This window comes from Odontomachus brunneus, unplaced genomic scaffold (assembly GCF_010583005.1).
Source record: "Odontomachus brunneus isolate Ranch 3 - 2012 unplaced genomic scaffold, Obru_v1 Obru_scaffold_041, whole genome shotgun sequence".
NCBI classification, from domain to species: domain Eukaryota; kingdom Metazoa; phylum Arthropoda; class Insecta; order Hymenoptera; family Formicidae; genus Odontomachus; species Odontomachus brunneus.
This window is the reverse complement of record NW_022639491.1, coordinates 624,327-647,673: the sequence shown is the minus strand read 5'-3', so window position 1 is coordinate 647,673 and position 23,347 is coordinate 624,327. Positions and strand designations below refer to the sequence as shown.

At 45.5% G+C, this 23,347-nt stretch overlaps 1 protein-coding gene across 4 annotated transcripts in view; it reads right to left on the bottom strand.

Annotated features, from left to right (window-relative positions):
- LOC116844388 (steroid receptor seven-up, isoforms B/C) overlaps positions 1-23,347 on the bottom strand; it is a 335,737-nt gene that overhangs the window by 106,220 nt on the left and 206,170 nt on the right. For 3 of the 4 annotated variants that reach the window (XM_032815851.1, XM_032815849.1, XM_032815852.1), the window contains one exon: positions 14,235-14,393. In XM_032815851.1, coding sequence (XP_032671742.1) covers positions 14,235-14,393 — 159 coding nt within the window. The remainder of the gene's footprint in view (positions 1-14,234; positions 14,394-23,347) is intronic. The other variant, XM_032815850.1, reaches the window with a different exon arrangement.

Below are 23,347 nucleotides of genomic sequence, written 5' to 3'. Positions count from 1 at the left end.
GAGAGAGAGAGAGAGAGAGAGAGAGAGAGAGAGAGAGAGAGAGAGAGGAAGAGTCCGCCAACCCATCGTTTACCGCGGCCAAACCGCCGCGAAAACGCGAGTACGCAGCACGCATCGTCCGTGCGCGTATACGTGGGAGAGTCTTCGTCGCTGGAATTTCTCCTCGGTCCGGTCTCGCGGTTGCTCCTCGCCGATGTCCTTCCACCTTTCCGGCCCGCGCCTTTGACCCACTGTCCGTCAAAACCCTCTTTCTGCGCCTCTTCCCTTCCCACTTTTATCCACCTCCCGTAGCGCCGAAGCGCATTTTCTGAGCGTGATTCACCTGGTGGAGTCGCCCCGTTGCCAAGCGTGAACTGTCTCGCCGCTGTCTCTCGCGTGTTACGCGATCCTTAAAAATTGGTGGCATCCTTGCAAGACCGGGTCGTCTCTCTATAGATCTGACGACGCTTTCCCACGCTGTTTTACGTCGATGATGTCGACCGATGATGATGATGATGATGATGATAATGATGATGATGATGATGATGATGATGATGATGATGACGGTGGAGACTGACTGTCTGTACGCGCACGAAAGACAGAGTGTCTGCGCTCTTCGCGGAGTGCCGGGGTATCGCGTGCTTACGCGCCTGTATTCTTCTTACTTCATCGCAGACTTCTTCTTACTTCACCAGTAATTTTAGACACACAAACACGTACACGTGCATCACGCATACACGTGTATATGGAGACACAGGCGATCGGAATCTGATTTAGTATCATCCAGCATCGCGTTCACGCGATAAATATCTCGTCGACTCGAGCCTCTTATACGAGATTTATCACTCGCGCTATCGGGTCGTGCGAGGCGAGGGATAAAACGAAGGGTAGACGGTGAAAGTACGCGTTTCCCCGTGTGCAGTGATATTATAGAATTATTAAAGAATTTAAGTACCCGCGAGTCTCTCGCGGAATTTATGTCCCTGTCGATACCGGATACGTCGGGGCTTTGTCGAGCGTTTGCCGACGTGTATCGAATCGCCGCGTGAATGTGTAATCAAGTTACCGTACGTACCGACACGAGCGGCAGTGATAAATGGCGATTTAATGAAAGCCGGCGCGCGAAAGAAAATCGCGCCGGCGGTATCGCGAATCCGGTACGGCCCTATGAGTTCGCGATTTCGCGCGGCGTTCGTGATCGGCGGGGCAGGAGGGTATCCGCAAAGCGACCACGACGACAATGACGACGATGACAACCACGGTGTGCTCTAACCTCCGGCCGCAGTCTCCACTTATTGGCACGTATTCGAGGGAACGGCGTAATTGCCGCATCGCGAGTAAGATGCCGGCCGATGGAGAAAGGGGAGAGTGTCCGCGTAAGGGGGAGAGAGAAAGAAGGAGAGACGAGAGAGACTGGCCGATGCAAATAGCAGCAGCCGTTAAACGATGCGAGGCAGGCGAAACTCACCTGCCTCGCATCGCATCACATTGCATCGCGAAGCAACTCTCGCGCGAAAGACATGAGCAGACATTTGCCTGGCTTCCGAGTCTCGGGAGTCAGTGTAATCCCGAGACGAGTTCGACCGAAGGATTCGGCGCCGATCTTCCGAAGATCTGGCAAGATTCTAGTTGGAAAGACTCACTCGAGTCTGTTACTCTCGCTAGTACACTCAGTTGCATTGATACTATGCCATTCACTAGATTGATAACCACTAGAAAATTTCAACCACCCGTGTCCGTTTCTGGCTGATCGTTTTTCATGACTGTTGATTCATCAGGCAAGCGGGAATGTGTCAAAACAAAAGTGACATTTTGACAGCTTGACGTTTCTTACATACGCGTTTTTATCAGAAGGTTATCCGCTCACGCGCAATCAGTAGAAGAAGAGTAAGAATGTTAAAAGTAAATAAAAAATATTTTTAAATATTTTTTTACTTAAAATATTTTTTTCTAATACAGTAAAGTAATATTTATTAATATACTGGAGCGCTTATTAAATAACGTGTAGTTTGAGAGAAAACAGCGTGAAAATATTAAAATAAAATAATAATACGAAAAGCTGTCAAAATGTCACTTCTATTTTGACACATTCCCGCTTGCCGGATGAATCAACAGTCATGAAAAACGATCAGCTAGAAACGGACACGGCTGGTCGAAACTTTCTAGTGACTATCGATCTGGTGAATGGTATAGCATCAATACAACTGAGTGTACATTGCGATATTCTTTGCATGACCCATAAGAAGAATATCAATTGTAGGTATTTGATACTGTCGCGGTGGAGATGATTACTACTAAGCTTGGCTTCCGGGTTGAAGTCACATTTTTTGTACAGACATCTCCAATGTTTCGTGAACATTTTTTTATTGTTATAAGCCAAACTCCAGCGGTATCAATAACCGTCCGCAATCAATAAATTATCTCTAAGTCAATTCGACAAGCGGAACGAAATAGTTACGTCCTTATAGTCGCCTCCACAGCGACGACAAAAATATGAGCGCGAAAATGGATAGAGTCGAAGGAAGCGGGATAGAGCGGCATCGTGAGATACTCGTCGAGAGAAATTCAATTGGGCGGAGTGACGAAAGAACTCGATTAGACTGCGCCCGAAGCAAGCGATATATTCAAACGTCTAATTAATTATTTTCCCGGCGCTAAGAGATATCGTGCGGTTTTGCCGCGCGTTGCAAGCTTTAAAGCGCGAGTTACAGCCAACAATATTTTACAAACGCGTCTCGCGCGCTGGAGATACGATGTTTTCACGGAGGCGTTTGATGGTTCTGCCGATCGTAATTAATTAGCTTCTTTTCATTAGCTCGTGAGAGAATGTGTTTGCCGCTGTTACGAGCGATAAGTGAATCGCGCTGGTATCCTCCGTCGCGAACAAACGATGACTTATCAAATGTCGGCGAAGTGCATGCAAGAACGTCGTCATCGAATACCCTAAGTCGACCGGAGAACATACCGGCGGCAGCGTTAAATAATCATAGACAAACGCGACCAGGAAAAACGGATGATAATGTGAACGTGTGTATGTCTATATGTCGCGGTGCGAGAGAGCACGTATCGACGCTGCGTATAAAGCCGGCGCGTGTAGCGCGAGCCTTTTGCAGCTGAACTTTCACATTCTGATTGGAACAGCGAGCTCGGTGCTCCGAGAGTCCCTGAGGTCACCGTTCGTGTTGACCAGCTGCTGTTCCGTGTCCGAGAGTCGTTTATTTCCAATCGCGGTTCGGTCTAATTTTAGATTTCAGAACAAACGCACAGAAGAGCGATAATAATACGGTGAGCCGCACAATTATTGTCACTCTCCCCCCCACCTCTCTTAGGTATTGACATTTTAAAAAAACCTGGTTTCACTTGCAACCAATGCCGTCTGTATTTGCAGTTTTGGTTGTGAAAATTTCTTTGGAATCATAGAGCGCGGGCGAAAAGCTTAACTGCAATGCTGGTCGTGTGAAAAATCAGATTTTCCTAGAGTGTCAATGACTAAAGGAGATGCTAATAATTGTGTGGTTACTTATACATTTCGCTACTTTCTCCCAATACCAAAGAGACCATTCGTCTATTAACCTTCTAACCGTGTTTGTTTCAGATATACTTTGACCATGTTCAGGGTTTAAATAGAACCAATGGTAAGAACTCACTATTTAATTAATATATATGTATTTTTTATATCTTTTGTTTTAGCATTATATAAAGTAATTTAGTACAATATGTACTGACTTTTTCTAAAATAACTCGAAAAGTCACGAAGTATCACATTTGTATTTAGAATATTACAAAAACTGTGTGAACTTGAAACTACTCTGGGTTAAAAAATACCCAGAGTACAGCTAGAAGGTTAATCCTTGCGATTCTATTTCGTATATTTCGTTTATTCGGCTTTGTGTTTCATTCAACAGAAGTTTGAATAGATTAAGCAAATGTCTGATAAAACATGAACGAAAATCAGAAATTACGGTTGAAGTTACAGTACAGAATTCTATTTATGTTACTACAAGATTTCTGGTTGACTTGAACAGAATTCTGGTAACATCAACCGGAATTTTCTGGCCCGTTCATATTTCACTAGAAATTGGTTAATCCGACTAAACTATTTTTTTTTCGTGATCCAGTCGATTTTACAAACCAGCTTTTTAATACATTTGCTGCTGTGCTCAAATTGAAAGTCGCTAACTATAACTTACGCTACATTAGTATATATTACTATATTTAATACAACGTGCGCTAATACACTCGTAAAAGTTATTAAATTGAGTATTTTACATACAATATAATAATATAATGTCACACAACATATTGATTAATGATAATATATTCAATATAAATATATTACTGTAAATATATTGTTGAATAAATTAAATACTGAAATATTAAAATATTAAAACACAAGCGCAATATTAAATAGCGGAATAAATGAATTTTCCTGAACTGGTTAAAGAGAAGAGCTTAAAACAATTTGGACTGCAAAAGGTTAATATCCAAATTTAAACGAGTTGACTAGATAAATGGTTATTATGCATTGCTTACTCGTAATGTTTACTCGCGAAAAAGTAATCTCGATAAAAAAAATAAAGAAAGAAAAAACAAAAGAGTTTTAGGATCGATATAAAGTGTTCGCAATTCTAACGTTCTCGTTCGTCAGTTCCACGCGCATCGTCGAATGACGAGGCGAATCCGGGGCGTAAAATTGAATTCAATGTCGAATTTCTGAGGACGCGCACCTCGTCGCATATTCAGAGACAGTAATTCAGCGCGAACGTGAATCTGAGAAAATAAAAATAGGCACGTTGACGATCGAGTGGAAAAGCCGCGGCGTGCTCGGATTGGCTGAGAATGAACAAAAGGCGCGAGTTTACGCACACAAGGTGGACCTTGCACCGCTGAATATGCATATCGGACTTGGCCGCCGATCGTAATCCCCCACAGACGGTGTCAGGCTCTCTTGACCCGACAGTTTTGTCATGGTAATGCGCCTACTTTGTATTTTAATGCTCGGAAAGAGATTATACGGGTAAATATGGGGAAGTATGGTCGCTTAACGCGCCGACAACGGCGCTAGGAAGCACTTGCGATCGATGGAAATTTTTCGAGCTGTAGCGAACGGTATCTTCGAGAACCTTCCTCGTTGCGACGTTAACTTCTCGATGGCCGTATCAGCGAATGCCTGACATACGTCCAAATAATTCCGAATCGTATCTTTGCTTTCTTGCTTCTTCCTTCACACGCGCGTTATTTGTCACGAACAGCGGTGGAAGACAAGTTGCGGCAGAAATTCAATCCAGAGTCTGGCCGACGGACCGGGCAGAACGCGCGTGTCTACTTACACAGTTCTCTCGCAGAAACGGAGGGGAGAAGATAAAAAAAAGAAGTAGATCGCGCATGACGACCTAGAAAATAACGGCGGTCAAGTGGAGCACGCTAAGACGCCGCACCATGTGTGCGCGGTGCTATTAATCGTAATTAGCGTTGAGATCCCGTCAAAGTCGTCCACATCTCCACTGGCCTTTCCGCAGCCTCGGGGGATGCGTGACTGATCGATTCGTCGTTATCGGCGCGCGAAACGACGCGAGGATCCGCCGCCGTTGCGTATTCACGTTAATCTCTCGTTATAACGGTATTTCGCGCCGGCTCTCGTCTCGTGGATTTTCACGCGAGACGCCCTGGGTTGCTTTCACGCGCACGCACGTTTGTTCGCGGCTCCTTCGGTAAAACGGGCCTGACTTTTCATCGACAACGATACATTGAAGCGAGAATAGTTCTGATACCGCAACGCGCTCAAAACACGAAGATTTCCACACAATAAAATTAACCCATCGTCGGGAAGATGGTCTGAGAGACTCCACGCATTCCATTTTGTTCTTCTCAAAACTTTGTATTATCTTCAGATTTTTTTCTGTTAGCTGTTAAATTTTAATATTCCACAGAATCATGAGAGATTATAAGATTTGAGAAATTATAAAAGTACAATGAAAACATGAAGAAAGAAATCCATCGAATTCTACAATGACGGGTTAAATCTCGACACTATAAGACTAAACGGAGAAAGAAATTTTTAATAAATTAATAGTTCCTTTTCGTTAATAGTTCCTTTTAGTTAATATATTATATTTTTTTCCACCCGACTAGTGATTTATCCCATGATCCTGATTAAGTTGATCCTAATTTGTTATCTAGTTTGTATAAAAAGATATTATCGGATAAGTTGGTGTAACGCAGAGTGACAATCAGAACTTTATTAATAATAAGGATTATTAATAATTAGGACCTTATTAATAATTATTAATAATTAAAAGTCAACGACCTCATCTTATATAAACCAGATGACTGATTAGAACCAACCTGATCAAAATTATAAGATAAATTTCTCTCTCTCTAGTCGGGTACATTCTTTCAATTTTACCGTGTTTCTAGTAATGCAGGAGTAGTCTTATCAGTAAAGTCTATCTTGCTAACAATATAGTAAATTTTGCTAAAAAAATGAGTTTTATTTCTCGTCTACAAAACTCCATAGTAATTTTTATTATATCATAAAATTATAAGATTCTCTAAGATTCCTCTTACGATTCTCTAAGAGGATTATAAAATTCTTTCTGTGTATCTCGAGTCATCTACGCATAAAATCATCCATGCTTCACGTGAAACGTGGCGAGGATGAATCCGCGGGCAGTCTACAAGTCTAGCGGCTCGTTCCCCAGCGGGTCCGGCGAAGCAATGAGCATTATTCGCGAAGATAGGCTGATTTTCTCTCATCAATTACTTCCTTGTGCGCCTCATCGGCGAAACCGGCGTGCGCGCTCGCGTATTCTTATCCCCCGTCGCGCGGATAAGAGCAACGAGAGGAAGAGCATCCGGGCGAGGAGAGGAGGAGAGTCTCCTCTCCGGCTGTGTCGAGAGCCGAGAGAGTCTGGCTGCCGGCCGGATTACTAATCATTTCCCGGGTCCGAGAAACCCCGCTAATTGATTAAAGTCACGATCCTGACCCTGCCGTAATATCGGCAATCTCTCGCCGGCGCACGCTGGCGAAGACAGAGCGAGGGAGAACGAGATAAATGGAGATGAAGAGGGAGCAAGATAGAGAGGGAAGAAAAAGAGACAGAGGAGGGAAAGCAAAAGACAGAAAAAGAGAGAGAGAGAGAGAGAGAGAGAGAGAGAGAGAGAGAGAGAGAGAGAGCAGACAGGAGGGCATTCTCTGGAGTGGCCGTCTCGCGCGCATTTTTTCCTCCCCCCCTCGGCCTCCTCCCTCAACTCCGTGTCTTTTTATTTTTCTCTCTCGTTACTCTCGTCCCCTACCTTCCCCTCCACCCTCCAGCCCGGCCTCTGCTGCCATTTTGGCTCACCCCGTGGCCGCGCGCGCCTTGCCCGTGGTCGTCCGCGTCGTCCTCTCCCCATTGTTGCGCGCCGTGTTCCACCCCGGCAAGGGAAACAATGTCTAATTTCAGTTAATGCGGCCATAATGGCCGTCGTTGCATCGGCCCGCGCGTGGAACTTCGACGCCGGGAGAGAGAGGTAAGTGAAATCCGCGCGCCGGCACGGCGGACCGCCGAACGTCGTCCGAGGGCACGTATACGTGCATCCCCGCAATCCGCGTGTGGCTGCACGTGCACACTGCACGTGTATACACACACACACACACACACACACACACACACACACATACACACAGACAGACAGACAGACACAGACATGCGGATCGCGGGTGCACACAGGCGTGACCGGCGCGCTGGATTATCGGCTCCTCTCTTCGGTGGATTTCATAACTGCCGGGGATCCGCGCGCGCACGATTGCGAATATATACGATTACCTGCGACTAGGGGCAGAGGAGAGGGTGCGAGAGAGCTCGATCGGCGCTGATCGAGTGATCGCCCGGCCGAACCGTCGATCGATCGATCGATCGATCGGTCGGCCGGCCGGCCGATCTTACGGCCGATCGCGCGCGGTAGATAGATTGATAAGTCTCGACTCTCTGGCACTCCGAACGCGGATACGTCGAGCGGAATTCTGGGTAATGTCGAGACGCCACGAGGAGGTCCCGCTCGAAAGGATCCCGTGAGAACATCCGTGTGATGTCAGCGCAAAGTTAAGTTCTTTTTGCGAAAAGCAGCCACTCACGGGCCACGGAATTAAATAATCTAATATGTCCGTTATGAGTGAAAGAATGAGAGAGAGAAAGGAGACAAAAAATAGTCTCATAGCTAAGTCGTGACATAATTCTCGTTGCAATGTGATCTTTATCAGGAGTGATAAGCCGTTTGATCAAAGGGGAGAAGGAGAAGACGTAATGAATAATACGAGAACGCGGTGGGATTACGCAATTATTAGAGTATCGCGAGTAATCACGAACGGTTAGGAAGAAAGCGAAATGCGCGTCGACGGACAGACGGGTAGGCATGTGCGTAGACAGGTTGGAGCGAGTGATCGGCGCGAAATGCGTGCAAATAAAGGACGTGAGAACGGGAAGAGAAAAGGGAAAGAAACCGACGGGTGCGACGACGACGAAAGGGGAGGAAAGAGCGTGAAAGCGGGATGAGAGGCAGAAAGAGAGGGAGAGAGCGAGAGCAAGCAAGAGTCAGGCGGTTCGATACATTTCTGTTGTGCAACGCCCGCGTAATTATAACGGGCGTGCGGGACGGTCGTTTGATAATGACTTTCTGAATGCAGGTCTCCGACGATGAAATTAGGGTTATTTGCCTCTCGAGTTCTCTCCGCGTCTCCTCTCAGCTCCCACCTTCTCTCCCTCCTCTTCCTCCTTCTCCTCATTCTCCACGTCGTCGTCGTGTGTTCTATCTCCTTTTGTCCCAACGTTAACAAACATTCGACGATGTGTGTCTATGTGGGCGAGCACGTGAAAGTTCGCGAAATTCGGCGTATAGGAAAACGTCATACGATGAAGGGAACGCGCGAGTGGTTCTTTGGAAAATGTGTCTCGAGCGAGCTTTGTGCCTTGAGGTTTCGTTCTGGACGTGTAACAAACGTTAAGTTTAAGCCCTTTCGCGTTCAAGTTCTGTTTTTTTACAATGAACGTCATATGTAATGTTGTTTCAGAAAGTCATATTGAGCGTTCAAAATACGGCGCCTGTAATGTCTTGAACGCAAGAAAAATAGCGAATTCGCAATTTTACTGTTATCAGATTTATAGGACATCTTGCCTTCTCTCTCATGAGCGCGCCAATTGCCGTTTTATTGCGTTTTATTCCGTTTTATTCGGTAATCGCGAAACTGGAACGTGGAATCTTTGCGATCAGCGACAGGAAAATCGGGACATCGAGAATATAATTTTTCACGCGTTTACACACGTCGGCAATTCTTTCGGCATTATTTTATCGGAATATACGCGCAATGGAAACACGCTCAAGCGTAAATGGGTTAATTGCTTCGCGCACGCGTGTATAAATTACAGCGAAGCAGCCATTTTGACACATGGGATATCACAAACGCTGATACTCTTTTTCCCTTCTACTTCACCTTTCTTCCTCCGTTCTTTTTATTCTCCTTTTCCCTCTTCTAAGCAAAGGTACCGAAGAGGCGCGAACTAACAGCTGTGGCTTGTAAAATAAACAGTACAGATTTATTGCGGCTACGGAGAAACGTGCGCGCCGCTGAACGAATGCGTTTCTAAGTTCCTCGTTTTAACGAGCGTATTAAGTACGTAACGGAGCCTTCCAGTCGCGAGTGCTATCGGCGCATCGCGATTGGTACACTCGATAGCTACGCGACCAACTGAAGAGTGCTCAACGTGATAAAGCTAATCTTCAATTCCGTACTCACGCGGCGGAAAAAATCGACTAACAAGACATATGTACCCTTTCCCGCGATAAGTTGCGTCGTGGTGAATTCGACAAACTTGAGACGACGAATCGCGTTGCGTGGAAATGCATTGTGCGAGGGACTAGCAAGATACGCGAAGCGTAATTTAAATGCGCTAAAAGCCACGTATTAACATACTGAGAAGGATATCCTCTCCAGATTATTATAGAGACCTCGCGTGAAATTATTTTCGCAAAGCTCGCCTCACAGAATCGTGAATAAACCAATTCTAACGTAAAACCCGTTAGTTTCGACCAAAGGACTTGTTAATATCTTTCTTTAGGTCTTTCTATAACTTTCTCAACCGTAAAGTCATCATCAATATGTTGTCGTTGCATAAATACAATATACGACAGAAAAGCTGCGTAATAATAATCATTATACTGTCGTTAAAAGCTTTAGAATAGGCTTACAAGAATGACCTATTCCGGACATTATTTTGGACGGATGTCCTTTTAATTTCAAGTCCCATTTTTCTTATACGAACGTCACATATAACGTTGCTTCAGTCGGTCAGAAGGCACATTTAGCGCGCGGCACACGTCTAGAATAGGGTCTCAGATGGATGCTACGGCGTTTGGGTCAGGACTCCCGGCGTGACCGCGTATCCCTTCGATCTCGCTTTTGGAGGAAAGTGCACGAGTTCGCGAGGCGATAATTCACGCATCGTTGCGCGCGCAAACATACACGCCAAACACATACACAGGCACCATCACCATCATCATCATCGTCATCATCATCATAATCATCATCCTCGAATAGACAAGAAGGACGGGGGAAAAGCGCCAGTCCCGGAGTATAAACGCACCATCCCGTCCCGAGCGCTCGCAATTAAGGGTTAATTAAATTGAGCGGCTTCCTAGATTTCTGTAATCATCGCGGACAGTATCTACGGGGTAATCTTCAGCGCATCCTGTCTGCCTCGAGGGCCCCACGGAAGGAAGGGGCCCCCGAGGTAAGGTCATGCACCCCGCTGACCTCGGACCATCGTCTCTCCCTCTCTAGTCCTCCTCTGCCTCCCCCTTCCCCCCTCCCCATGCCCCTTCGCCGCGCCGTCGTCCTCTCTCCTCCAGTCTTCCCTCCCTCCCGTCCTCCTGCTCTCTTCCTCGACCTCCGTCCTCCTCCCGTTGCTGCCGTTGCCGTTGCTGCTGCTGCAGCTCCTGCCGTCGCTGCCGGCAACCCCTCTTGCCCCCGTCTTGTCCCCCTCCCGCCCTCCTCGCGGCCATCCGCCCTTCGCGCACTCTTCTTCTCTCCTTTCTCCTCCTCCTTCTCCTCCTCCTCCTCCTCCTCTTCTTCTTCTTCTTCTTCTTCTCCTGCCGCTTCCTCCGCCTGCCCCCTTTCCCCTACCCTCCTCCCGCCTACTCTGCCCTTTTTCTTTCTCTCTTTCCTTTCCGCCGTGCGCCTTTCGTGCGAGCGTATATACGGCTGAGGCCAGGTGAGTGTATACAGAGTTACGTGCCCCGCGCGAGCGACTCGAATTATTATCAAAGACCGGGGCATCATCGCGGATAATGGGCGGATGTCGCTGTGACAGGGCAGAAAACGCGACGTCTTCTCCGCGCTTCTCGTGTACGTTCCTGTGGGAAAAATTGCGCCGCGGGCGAACCGTCGCCGCCGCCGACGGGTCTCGTGCGAATAATCGTGCGCGAGCTTCTTTCGCGAAGTGCAACAACGGTCGTTCGGGAATACATGAACTGGGTAGTCGCGAGCGAGGGGAGCCAGATAGGGGAGAGAAAGAACGATGGTTTCGAGATTGCAGCGGCGATGATAGCTTTCGAAACGCGCAGGTGGACATTAAGCGCCTCTTAATTAACCCTTTATGTACGAGATTTGATATCAACATGAAGACATCGCGACCATCAGTATAGTATTCTTTAATTAATTAATGCAATAGAGTGGAGTCATTGCAGAGAAGGGATTAAGTGGAATAAGTACTGAAGTATCTCCCGCGAGACTATGTGGCGGACTAAGATAGACATCGACTTTCGCTTTCGTTGATCTTTCTGATCTTTCGATTAGCCATTCTAATGTCTCCAGCCTGAAGGATGTGGAAGGACGCGAGACGCTAGCTCAGGAGGAGGCAATAATTTCTGTTAATTCGCTCGCGAAGTCCCATGCCGCGGTTTTCCTCTCAACGGTAGCGGCGTCGGAGATGGATCCGCGTTTCTCTCGTCGACGTGTGCGTCCGCTTCGCGTAAAAACGCACGATTTACCGCGGGTTTACGGGCGCGGGTGCGCTTCGGGACGGACGGACGAACGGCCATGTCTCGGACGGAAGTGGCTACGTACATCTGGCCAGCCCGAGACAGCCGATGACCAGCGCGCGCCTCCTCTTCTCCTCGTGAGCGCGGCGGAACAAGGTTAGATGTTATCGGCGCGCCGCGAGTAGCCAAGTTCAAGAGCGGAGGAACGTGGAATCGCGGGCGGGGATAAGGCGTGGGAACCTTTCCGGCCTTTCCATGGGTAGCCGCAATTAAAAAGTTTCAAGCCGCGGCGGAACGCGCCGAAGCGCGCCGAGAGCCGCAGGTACTGTCTTTGGGTATGGACCTTGCCGAAAGCACCTCTTCTCGTAAGGAACGCGTGTACATTCAACGGTTTCGGGGATACGGCTGATATAGTTTGAGGAGAATTTGGACTCGTAGTAGAGTGGTATTTCAGAAAGTTTCGTAAACATAATTTTTCACAGGCGTAAATTTTCCACGTATCCATGGAATAACAAGTGAATACTTACGTATCATGCGTGAAGTTGTACGATTGAGTCCACATGAAGGTTGACATACACTTTGTTTTCGATATACGCAATTTTAGAAAACAATATTCAACTCTTTAGTGAACTATTACGGGACACAAGATTTTTTATGACCTCTTCAGTAGTGATTCAAAATGATCGCGCGGTTCTTGAAGTTTTTTTCAATAGACATATCTAGATTTCTTTTCTATTTATTGCTGGTGTTTTAAGAACTTTGGAAAATAGAATACCAAATATATGTAATTTGCATTCGTTGAGTTAAAAAAATAGAACAGCTCAAGTGAATCAAAGAAAATTTAATATTTAAATTCGGCATTGATAAACAAATATTCGTTCGCTCATTAATTTTCATAAAAGTCCTGGAAAATTTCAGAATAACGCAAATTTGTTTGCAGATTTTAATTTCATCGAACTATCATCTTATAGTTGAGTCTATACTTCTAAAAGAATATATCTCAAAATATAGATTTTCAACAAAGTTATGATAACTCAAAATTACCCGGGTCTAACAGACCAAATTACACTGTATGTCCCAAAAGATATGATTGTACACGGAGGATTAATAAAAAAATGACAGACTAGAAACTTATAAAATCCTCCCGTTTTTATCCGTTAAAAATGCAGCAGTACAATATTTAAAAAATTGTGTCAACCTTTATGGGGGCAATTGCACATCTTCCTATACGCAATGTTCATTAATATGAATAACAAGTAGAATGATGTAAATACCGCAGCTCGACCGAATATCAACAAACGTGATATCGGGGCATCACGAGAGTTCGATTTGAAGGCCGTGCGACGGAAAGTTTAACGGGTGATCACAGCGAGTCGCATCGCGCGAACGTTATCATCGGACCGATATACCTCGCCGACGCGATGTTTCTCCAGATATCGGAACCAGACAGTCGTGAGAAGGCTCGTTCACGGCGAGCGACCAGGAAATGAAATCGCGCCGAGTACACCTCGCTCTTGGCATTACGAATCACTCTGCAGTTATCGAATCGCAAAACGCGCGTGTCTTCCCGAAGAACAACGCGACGAACAAACGGAGACGTCTTCGCCGTCGTGCACTTCGACCCCAACGCTCGGCAAGTGTGTGTATCCATTATGCCGTTTTAAACCTTCGTTCAAGGCGCCGTTCTATATACCGGAGAAACATCGCCTCGTCACGACGACTTCCCGTTTTCTTGTTGCAAATGACCCGCAAACGCGATACAATGAGCAATCAGATCCCCGGAAAAAATATTGCATGCGCCAAAGTGATATTCCTTTTCGCAGTAACTCTTGTCTCGAATCAGAATCTGATTCCAACTAATGACTTGGAAAAACTCGGAGTCGATCTTTCGTCCGAAAAAAATTCAACGTCGGATTTACTAGGAGATGCGAATTTGTGCAAACTCTTGTTATCTCTAAGGAAAAGTTGTCCGATGCAACAAAATTGTATACAACTATATAATAAATAAACTGATATAAGAAAATAGCACACATAACTACTTCGTTAAATATTCGATCAAACAGAGGATTTCGTCGATTTTAACGGCATTCGCCCCTTCCCTCTTAAAAGAGAAGTGATCGGCGCTTGCAATGTTTCCTCGAGGAGCTTCCGTCGCACATGTGCGACACTATTGAGGCGGCTCTCGATGGGATCACCCGGCGAAATCTAACGCTAATAAATCCGTAAGAAGGGTTCAGTACAGTGCATACCTTCCCGGCGCATGCCCATCTTCAGGCACTTCTTCAAGCGGCAAAACTGGCACTGGTTCCTATGATGCTGGTCGATGGGACAGTTCCTGCTCCCTCGACACGAATACGTCAGGTTCCGCCTGACGCTTCTCTTGAAGAAACTTTTGCAACCTGAGAAGAAAACAGAACGCTCGTATCAATCTCCCTTAAAATACACGTTTTACCGTTTCTCTCTTTCCTTTTTTCTCTTTTTTTTTTTTCGTTCCACGGTAAATTTCCCGCGACCGAACTCGACCGCGTCGACGCGGCTTTCTCCATCAAGCACCGATTACGATCGAGTATCGCGAGGCCGATCTCCCGATATGAAAACATCAAGCAGCGTCTCTCGTCGACAACGACGAGAGATTACCTTTTCCACGGACGTTCGCGTTAATTCAAGCGCCACAATAGCCGCGGTGCGATCGCGGAAGATAGCGCCGCGCACGATCGACGATCGACAAAGCGTAAAAGGCGCGTAGGCTCACGCCGGAGTCAAGATCCCGCACGAATGCGGACGGCATGCAGATTCTTATTGATAGAGCAGCCGTGTACGAGCAACCGTGAACGCGACAGGACTAATACCTTACAAGAGTAACTCGTTAAGTTTCTCTCTCGTTGCCGGATAGGCGTTTCGACGCGCGAACACGAACGCAAGTGTGCGCGCACACACACACACACACACACACCCACTCACACGCGTGAAACGGCAGAATTGCGTAGCGCGATCGGAAGGGAACGCGAACCAAAGGGATACGCAGGCCGAAGGAGGAGTGGCTGGAGGTGAGGGGAACGACGAGATCCGATGATACGTGATTACGCAAATTCTGTAACATGCATGTTGCAACGACGAGACCGATGCATCTTTGAGGTCAACGTGGGGAGCGCGGATCTGAGTTACGGTGGATGCACGATCCAGCGCAACCGTGGCCGTCGCTAGAGCGCACGTAGGTAGATGATATGCGCGGCTCTTATGGGAATGAGACACGGCGAGCGTGGTCGAAAGTGCCGACGGACTCGATCACGAAAATCCTATTAGTAGTTGTCCCGACGACTCGAGATCGAGCGCACGCCGGTTGCTCTCTCCCGGTCGGCCGGCCGGCACCGGCGAAGCGCGAGCTTTCGCCGCCGATTATTCCGGGGTATCGATCCGTGATCGATAATTTCGCGAAATGCGCGACGTCGCGCTCCACGGGAGAGGAGAGGAGTGAAGAGGCCCGTCAGAGAGAAAATCGGTTTCATCGAAATTAACTTTGTCGAAAAGTGCTTCTAAATTTGTCTCGGAGAAACTATTGTTAAAGTGGAACTTGGGAAGGTTATTTTTAATGTCAAGTTGCTTCCTTTTTAAGTATGGTTTTATTCGATTTCGTTATCGTCATTAACGAAATAAGGTGAAAATAATTTAAGAAGCACGGAAGAAGAAAATAGTTTACAATGCCGTTTACCGTTATAAATTATTTTTTTCAGTAACTATCTCTTAAATTATTTTTTATGTTGTTCCGTTAATAACGATAACAATAACGGGTTCGAATAAAACTATATTTAAGAAGAAATAACTCAATTTTAAAAAATAATCTTTCCAACTCTAGTTCCACTTTGACAGTTTCTCATGTTACCTCCCATCTCTGAATGAGAATAATTTGGAATGAGGAAATCTTTTACTATTCCACTTTTACTTATCATATTTAAAGAATATTTAAACTATATTTAAACTATATCTTCAAGAGATCCCAGCTTTTTCCACGTTAAAGCCTTTCTCAAAGTTTCCTCTTACTCAAATTATTGATTTTTTTCGAGATAACCATTTGCAGCTCATATCAGCCTTTCGTGGAAAGCCATGAGTTATGAAGGCGACGGTAATCATATCGTATCGAGTTGACCGGTAGGTCGCCCTTTGATAGGCGCGCGAATAATCGTGCTCGCGGCTCCTTAATGAGCTGTTAACTTAATTGCGAGTGGTAATGGGACGGCAGAGAGAGGGCCCCCGATAAAGGGTAAGAACTGCCATGGGGTGACAACGATGCGGTGCGACACAATTCAATTTAATAAACAGCGAGGCGAGCAATAACTCCGTGTCGTAAAAGCACGTAGGACACGCACGTGAGCCAGGCAGCGCACATGGCACCGGAGTTAATCGGACCGCGCGTTATTTTTAATTAAAACGGACTCCATCGAATAGAGCTTGCGCGAATTCCTGTGCTCATGGACACCAGCGAGATAAAATTGAAGATGTTTATGTAGAAATTTACATGATTAATACAACAGATCAATAATAGACACATAACAAGTAGAAGAAGAACGCAAATAAAGCAAATAAAGTGAAAATGTACGAGTAATCGAGCAAAAAGATTAATTACTGTCATTTTTTTTGTGTTAAAATTGTCCTTAAAGACTTATTTCAAGACTATTTAATGGTTATTTCAATATTTTATCTTATACGCAACCATTGCTTTTATTTTCAATAAACGATATATTAATTACATAATTACGAAATCAATAATTAAGAATTGATACGTTAATTATACAATTACGTGATATGTCAATAATCAATAATCAATAATCAGCGACTCATAGAGCTATAATTGTCAAGCTGCAAGAGCGAAAATGTATCTATGACAGCTAAGATACGTCGTTAAAGTGAAAACAGCTAATATCATTGCTATCGGAGTTAAATTTATTCATTATTTGAAATTCGACGCTACGGCAAAAAATTCGCTACTAAATAGAAAGTTTCAATTATTACCATTTCGATTTTTGTTTAAATTGCATTTAGCCGTCAAAAACATGAAACTGATGCTTTGCATTGCGAATCCGAATCAAAGTTTCCTATTGATTCTTAAAATCTAAATTGATAATTAGTGTTCACTTCAACACGAAGAACAATATCTTTCGTACTTACATGCAATTTGACCCTTATATCGCAGAAAGACGACTTCACGTCCATCGGAAGCGCGGCAATTTTCTCTTTCTAATGATTTTTGTTTCGAGTCACTACGACGCCTACAAGCCGAGTTATTAACGATTGTACTGATCCGCGTTTTCGATCGGCCGGCGTTATCGCTGCTGCGAGCTACAGATGCGCGACGCGACGCGAGAATGGAATGCTGTTATTTCCGGTAAGTTACCTCTACGCCGTAAGTGAAAGTGTGCCGCGATCTATCTTACTATCCCCACTCTGCGGCTCAGATAAGCATAGCTCCGCCCACTTGCTCACTGCGGTCATTCAACTCACTTTAAAAGAGAATAATAGCGCACCGGCTTTTCGAGCCGAAATTTGATGTCGATGCCGCGACTTGAAACGACTGTAACTTGCGAACGAATCGACGTAGCGACATGAAATGAAAAGCAATCTCTTTCGCACGCATTCCCACGCGCGTTTATACCACTCTTTTATTGTCTACTTCGAAGAGTCGAGTGATATAATCGATTAAAATACAGCACAAATGAGCACACGAGCAACGCGCAATCTCTCTCATTCGCGATCAAATTCAGATCATGTTCAGATCTGTTTTTTCGTCTCGTCTGTTGTAACAATGACGAGATGAATATAGTTTCTATGGATCAAAGTGAAGGAATAATTATAGTATTATTTACAAAATGATACAGGATTGTTTTGTTTAATTTCATGAGCTCTATACATCGTACAATTTAACTTAAATTGTCAGATTTAACTTTGAATTTAAATCTAAGTATCTCATATGAGACAAGTAACTACTATTAATATGAAAATCATAAATGTCGACCTAAATTTCGCTTCAAATATCTCCTTATTTTTTATAAATTCGGCAAAAGTCGTTTAAAATCGGAAATTTTCTGTGTAATAAACAATTTGACACACCTGGAGACGCATGATGCTCGACGTCCTGATTCCTCCGCCCTGATTTCCCGATTCTATATCTTGTACCGCCGTGATACCAACATTAGCATAAATATCGTCAGACACTCGCGTAAATATAACGAATCAATCAGAGAAATGTGTGTTAATTAACACGATGCCGTTAATAATCTATGCGATTGAATATTTAGCCGAGAAAATATTTAAATCGTCCGGCGGAAACGACAACTTTAACGCACCGGCCACGTACATACAAAGCATACGGTACACGTGTTATTCGATACCCTGAGACATAATGGACACATTCGGAAAAGCGTGAGACGCATGAGGATAAGCTTACCCGCCATGAAGGTCGATATGTTTTGGATGTGTTGATTGTTATGATCTCGCGGCTGTATGCGGCGAGCAGACGACGCTTGGCGACTGCTGATGCGAGAAGATAAGTGTTTACTCTTTTTGCGCCGATTGTTCTGGAACGCGCGTCTCGTGCTTTTCCACGGCCGGGAGTTATATTATTACGTCACGCGCTGGCGCGCACACACTATCGTATGTATCGTACGTGTATCGGTGAACGCATTAGTTAACGTTTCCGTCACGCACGTTAAATAATTAAGTAATTAAAATAATTCGTCGACTTTTGTATTATTTAATCTCGGGCTCTCGTCGGTATTCTCGTCGTTGATTAACACGCGTTTCTCCTATCAATTCGTCGCGTCTACGCGAGTGTCAGTGACAGTGTCAGTGTCAATATCAGTGCCACGAATGAATATCCAGAGCTCCACAACGCAGCAGTCAGCAGACAAAATGCTGCATTGAGAAGCCAGGACGTGGGCAGCGCGCATTATATATTTTCAAGTATGTCAGATTATTTATTGCAGAGCAGATTTCCGATTTTAATCGATGTTTACAAATTTATCAAGAATGAGGAGATGTTCCAATCGAAATTTTAACCGGTATTCCGAATTCGTCATTTTTTAACAAATAAAGACTAGAGATATTGATAGCCAAAGAACGGTGTATGAATACGAATGTGGAATTAATTATGCGATCAGAGACTTTGGGTATTACTTGGGATTTGTTACTGTGGTTTGGTTACCTGAAATCTTATCACGATTAGCATTCATTAATGGAATCAACGCTATTATCGTTTGAACTCGTCGCGCGATAACGCGAGATTATTTACTATGTCGGCGAAAAAGGTGAACCATCGATTCTCGCGCTGTGCCGCGTTCATCGCGTAACTTAATAACATCGCCGTTGAGTGCCGATGCGACGCGTAGGCACGTCACCACGGAATTATGCGGTGCGAGCGGATATCAGAAACTCTCTCTCTCTCTCTCTCTCTCTCTTCTCCGTCGCAAATTCGCGACGGACTTGCTCGGAGCGAGCAGCGACGGTAAGACTCGCGATAGAATTACTTACGACGAGATCGCGAAGAATCGCGTGCGCTTCCACAGGGATTACGTGCGGCTATACTTCGCTGGCAGGTGCGGCGGGGTGGGAGGGGAGGGAGGGTGCGGATCGCGAGGTGCAGAGGTATAGCGAAGTCGGCTATCGCGATCGATGGCGCGACGTGTACACATAGATAAGTAGTTACCGAGCTAAGTCGGCAATTTATATCGTAACAGGACGCCCGCTGCGCACGAACTTTCGAATCGAGATAAAGAGGTGGCCTGGCCGCGAACCGTAAGTCATTCGCGGCCTCACTTCGCGTACCTCCGACGCTCTCGTTTTCTCGCGCGCGGATCCCGCGGAGGCGCATCATTCTCTGTCTTCCTCCTTCTCGCCGTCGAGATAGAGGACGCGATACCGGTAACACGAACGATCGCGCAAGAGAGGCGCGAGTCGTCGCCTTGATCCGGGAAGTCACCAGCTGGTCGCGTCGCAAAGGAAATTGGGAAATTGGGAATTGAAAAATAATGCATTTCGAGTCAGTGGCGACGTTATTAATGACCGAGGGTGTCTCGTGTTGAGGCTCAGAGAGAGAAAACGAGCTCGTGCGAGACGGATCAGAGAGACGATTCGTAACGAGCCGACGAGTCCCGCGTCCCGTCCGAGCTCCCGAGTACTCGACATCGTCGTCGTTATTGCTGTCGTTGCCGACGTCGATGTCGCCGGTGCCCGGCAAAAACGACGGCCAAGACGGGGTAGAAAAAGACGGAAAGAGTCGGGTCGCTGTAACTACAAATTGCATCGTTACACGCAAATTACGCGATTACTCTGCGCAAGCCAACCACCGGACGACTACGCGGCATATGTGAGCCCCGTGGTGGCATGAGAGAGAAAGGGAAAGAAAGAAAGAAAGACACGGCGGGGTGGGAGGGGAAGGGAAGAAGAGGAAAGAAAGAGCGAGAAACAGCAAGGAGAGGGTGAGCAACAAATACGAGAAGAGAAACGGAGAAAGAGATAGCCAGGCAGAGAAAGAGAGTGAGAGAGGAGAGCAGGAAGAAACCGAGAAAGAGAGAGGAAGAGAGTAAGCCCGCTCGCTCGCTCGCTCGCACGCGCAACACACAACTACCGTTTATACTTTCAGATTGCAGCTTGCGCGCTCGCCGAGCTCAAATTGCTCGCGTCATTGAATTTTCATTGCGCAGGCTAGTCCTTCGCGGTCGGCGCGGCGCGTTCCAAGTGCCAACTCTCGCCGGGACGGACCCTCGCGATCGTGACGCTCGGCGAATGTGCCCTCGCCCTTAATCCGTTCAGTCGCACTGACTGACGTCGTAAGGCATCGCTTTCAGTCGCGGATTAAGGTATTCGGAGAGATGATGGCGTAAATCGACTTTTGGTCGGCCCGAGACGCCACTGAATATTCCGGTACTTTAAGAATGTTTTGAGCGGAAGTAGACTCGCGAAGAAACTGTAATTGCCCGCCGGGTTTGCTCGCCATTTGCGCGATTCAAGGATTGTCCTCAAAATATTAGCTTGGTGCAAAAAGATCTGTCGCTTTTCTATTAAATTCGCGTGAGAAGCTAAGCAGGAAAATAGAAAGTCCTCGTTAAATGCTTAAAAAGTATCCATTCGATATTTTGTATATTTAATTCATAAAATTATTGATCCTTCGAAATCAGATAATTTTGTTTTCTATTTGACAGACACGATGAACTTCTTGTGCTAACTTAATGTAATGCGAATATTATCGTCAATAAACGTTCTGAATAAACGTCACAAAATTTCACGAGAAAGTGAGGAATCTAGTCACACGACTGACAGATTTCATATTTGCCATTTGATGTCACTTCAAGATTCAATCATTCCCCTCTGACTTCGATAAACTTATTCGTCAAGAAATCAAAGCAGCCATCTCGCTTTGCTGCAATCGCGACTTCTCCCAGGGGAGAGAAAACGAGCGAAGAAAATCGACGTTGTCGAGAAAGCGCTCGATTGATTCCCCTAATTAAAGCACAGCTCGCGACGGAAGACTGAGCACAGCGGTTTCCATATTAACATCACAGAGACAGTGAGTGCTCTCTGTTGCAAAAACAGACGCCGCCCGGAGGGTCCTCATAGGCCGTCGTAGGCTTATTGCCGCACCTAATGAGAAGTTGATTTAATTTTAATAGGTCGCGTTGTTCTCGCAGCCGCTGTGGTAATTACGTCGGGCCGCGCGGGACACGATGTGACGCGACATACGTGGATCTGCAGCGATCGATTGATCGATCGATAGATCAATTGATGTGCTTCTTGACGGCATGTGTGAAAAACGAAAGGCAAAAACCTACCGAAGAACCAGACAAGAATTGGGATAATCAAGGGGGTGAATTGCGCTGAAGGAGAGAGAGAAAGAGAGAGAGAGAGAGAGAGAGAGAGAGAGAGAGAGAGAGAGAGACGATCCACATAAAGAGGTATGTCTTGGACAGCTCGACGACTTACAGTCTCAATAAGAAGGAAGCGACTCGTACGCGAAGAGATCACGAGAAAATAACTATGCTAGCGAAGAGGCGAGTAAAAAGGATGCAGGAATGCGCGAGAGTCGGAAAAGGGAATCCGAGAGTGGAATGTAGCAAAACGCACAGGGAGAGAGAGTGATGAAGGAATATTAACTCGTCGAGTTCCTTCTTAATCTCCCCCTCGCTCTTTCTCTTCACCCACAGACACGCGACGTCTCATCCGTTTCGGCTTACTGTAACGATGCAAAGCCGCAATTTCCGAAAAGGATCTCTCGCCGTCTCTCGCTAATCACGATCTCGCGCGAGCCAGACATTATCGTCGCGGCAACGAATCACAGGTTTTCGTTCTCGGTAATCGAGCGCGCGTTTTTCTCCCAACGAGCGTTTCCGCCTGTCATTATTCGTACACGTTTATTAGTTGCTTAGTAATCTTGCCAAGTCGTATCGCGCGAGTCAGCGTTTTCGGAGGATCATCATCATCGACAGTCTCCTCAGCGAATTTAATTGAACACCCAACACCCACCTGTGCGCGGGTACAGTGAGTCACGCGAAAATTCGTGATTTTACCCGGAAAATTGCGACTTGCCACGGTGCTACGTGTGTGGAGTCACTTGCGATGAGACATCGCTCGAGGGCGTACGGTGATGCGCGATTATGTCAAAAGAGAAGTGACTGATCGTGACTCACGATTCGCGGTGTCGCGCGCGTGCGACCGTAACTTTGCCGAGTACTTCGGACCACCCATGGACTTTGGAACAACGTGTCGTTAGACGCGACGATCTTCTACCTTGTCGATGAGACGAGCGAGGATACACGGGTGAAGTAATTCGGCTGGTGTAAGTGAATCTTTCATTGCCTAGCAGGAACAAGAACCAAGCCTAGTAACCCTCGATTGTACACACACGGAGAGAATTTTAGAATAAAAATTATAATTTTTCAGAAAAATTAAAAAAAAATTTAGAATTTTGTAATCGAGAAATAGATCGGTATTCTACAGTAATCGACTATCCTTTTATTTTATATGTTATTTTTATTTCATTTCTAAGAATTGAAATATATTTGATTATGACTAAAATATGATTCAACAGTATATTTTTTCCGTGTTGTTCTAAGTTTCTAGTAGTTGTTCTAAGTTACTCAACTATTCTCAATTGTCTCAGCCAATTTTAATATTGAATGTTTAGACGAATGTTTCCAATCATAAGGACGATGTAATTTTTCATCTGGCCCCTATTCAGTTACATGAAACAAGATTTTCTTTCGTGTAGAAAACTTTTTCTATTAAAAGATATATATATATATATATATATATATATATATATATATATATATATATATATATATATATATATATATATATATATATA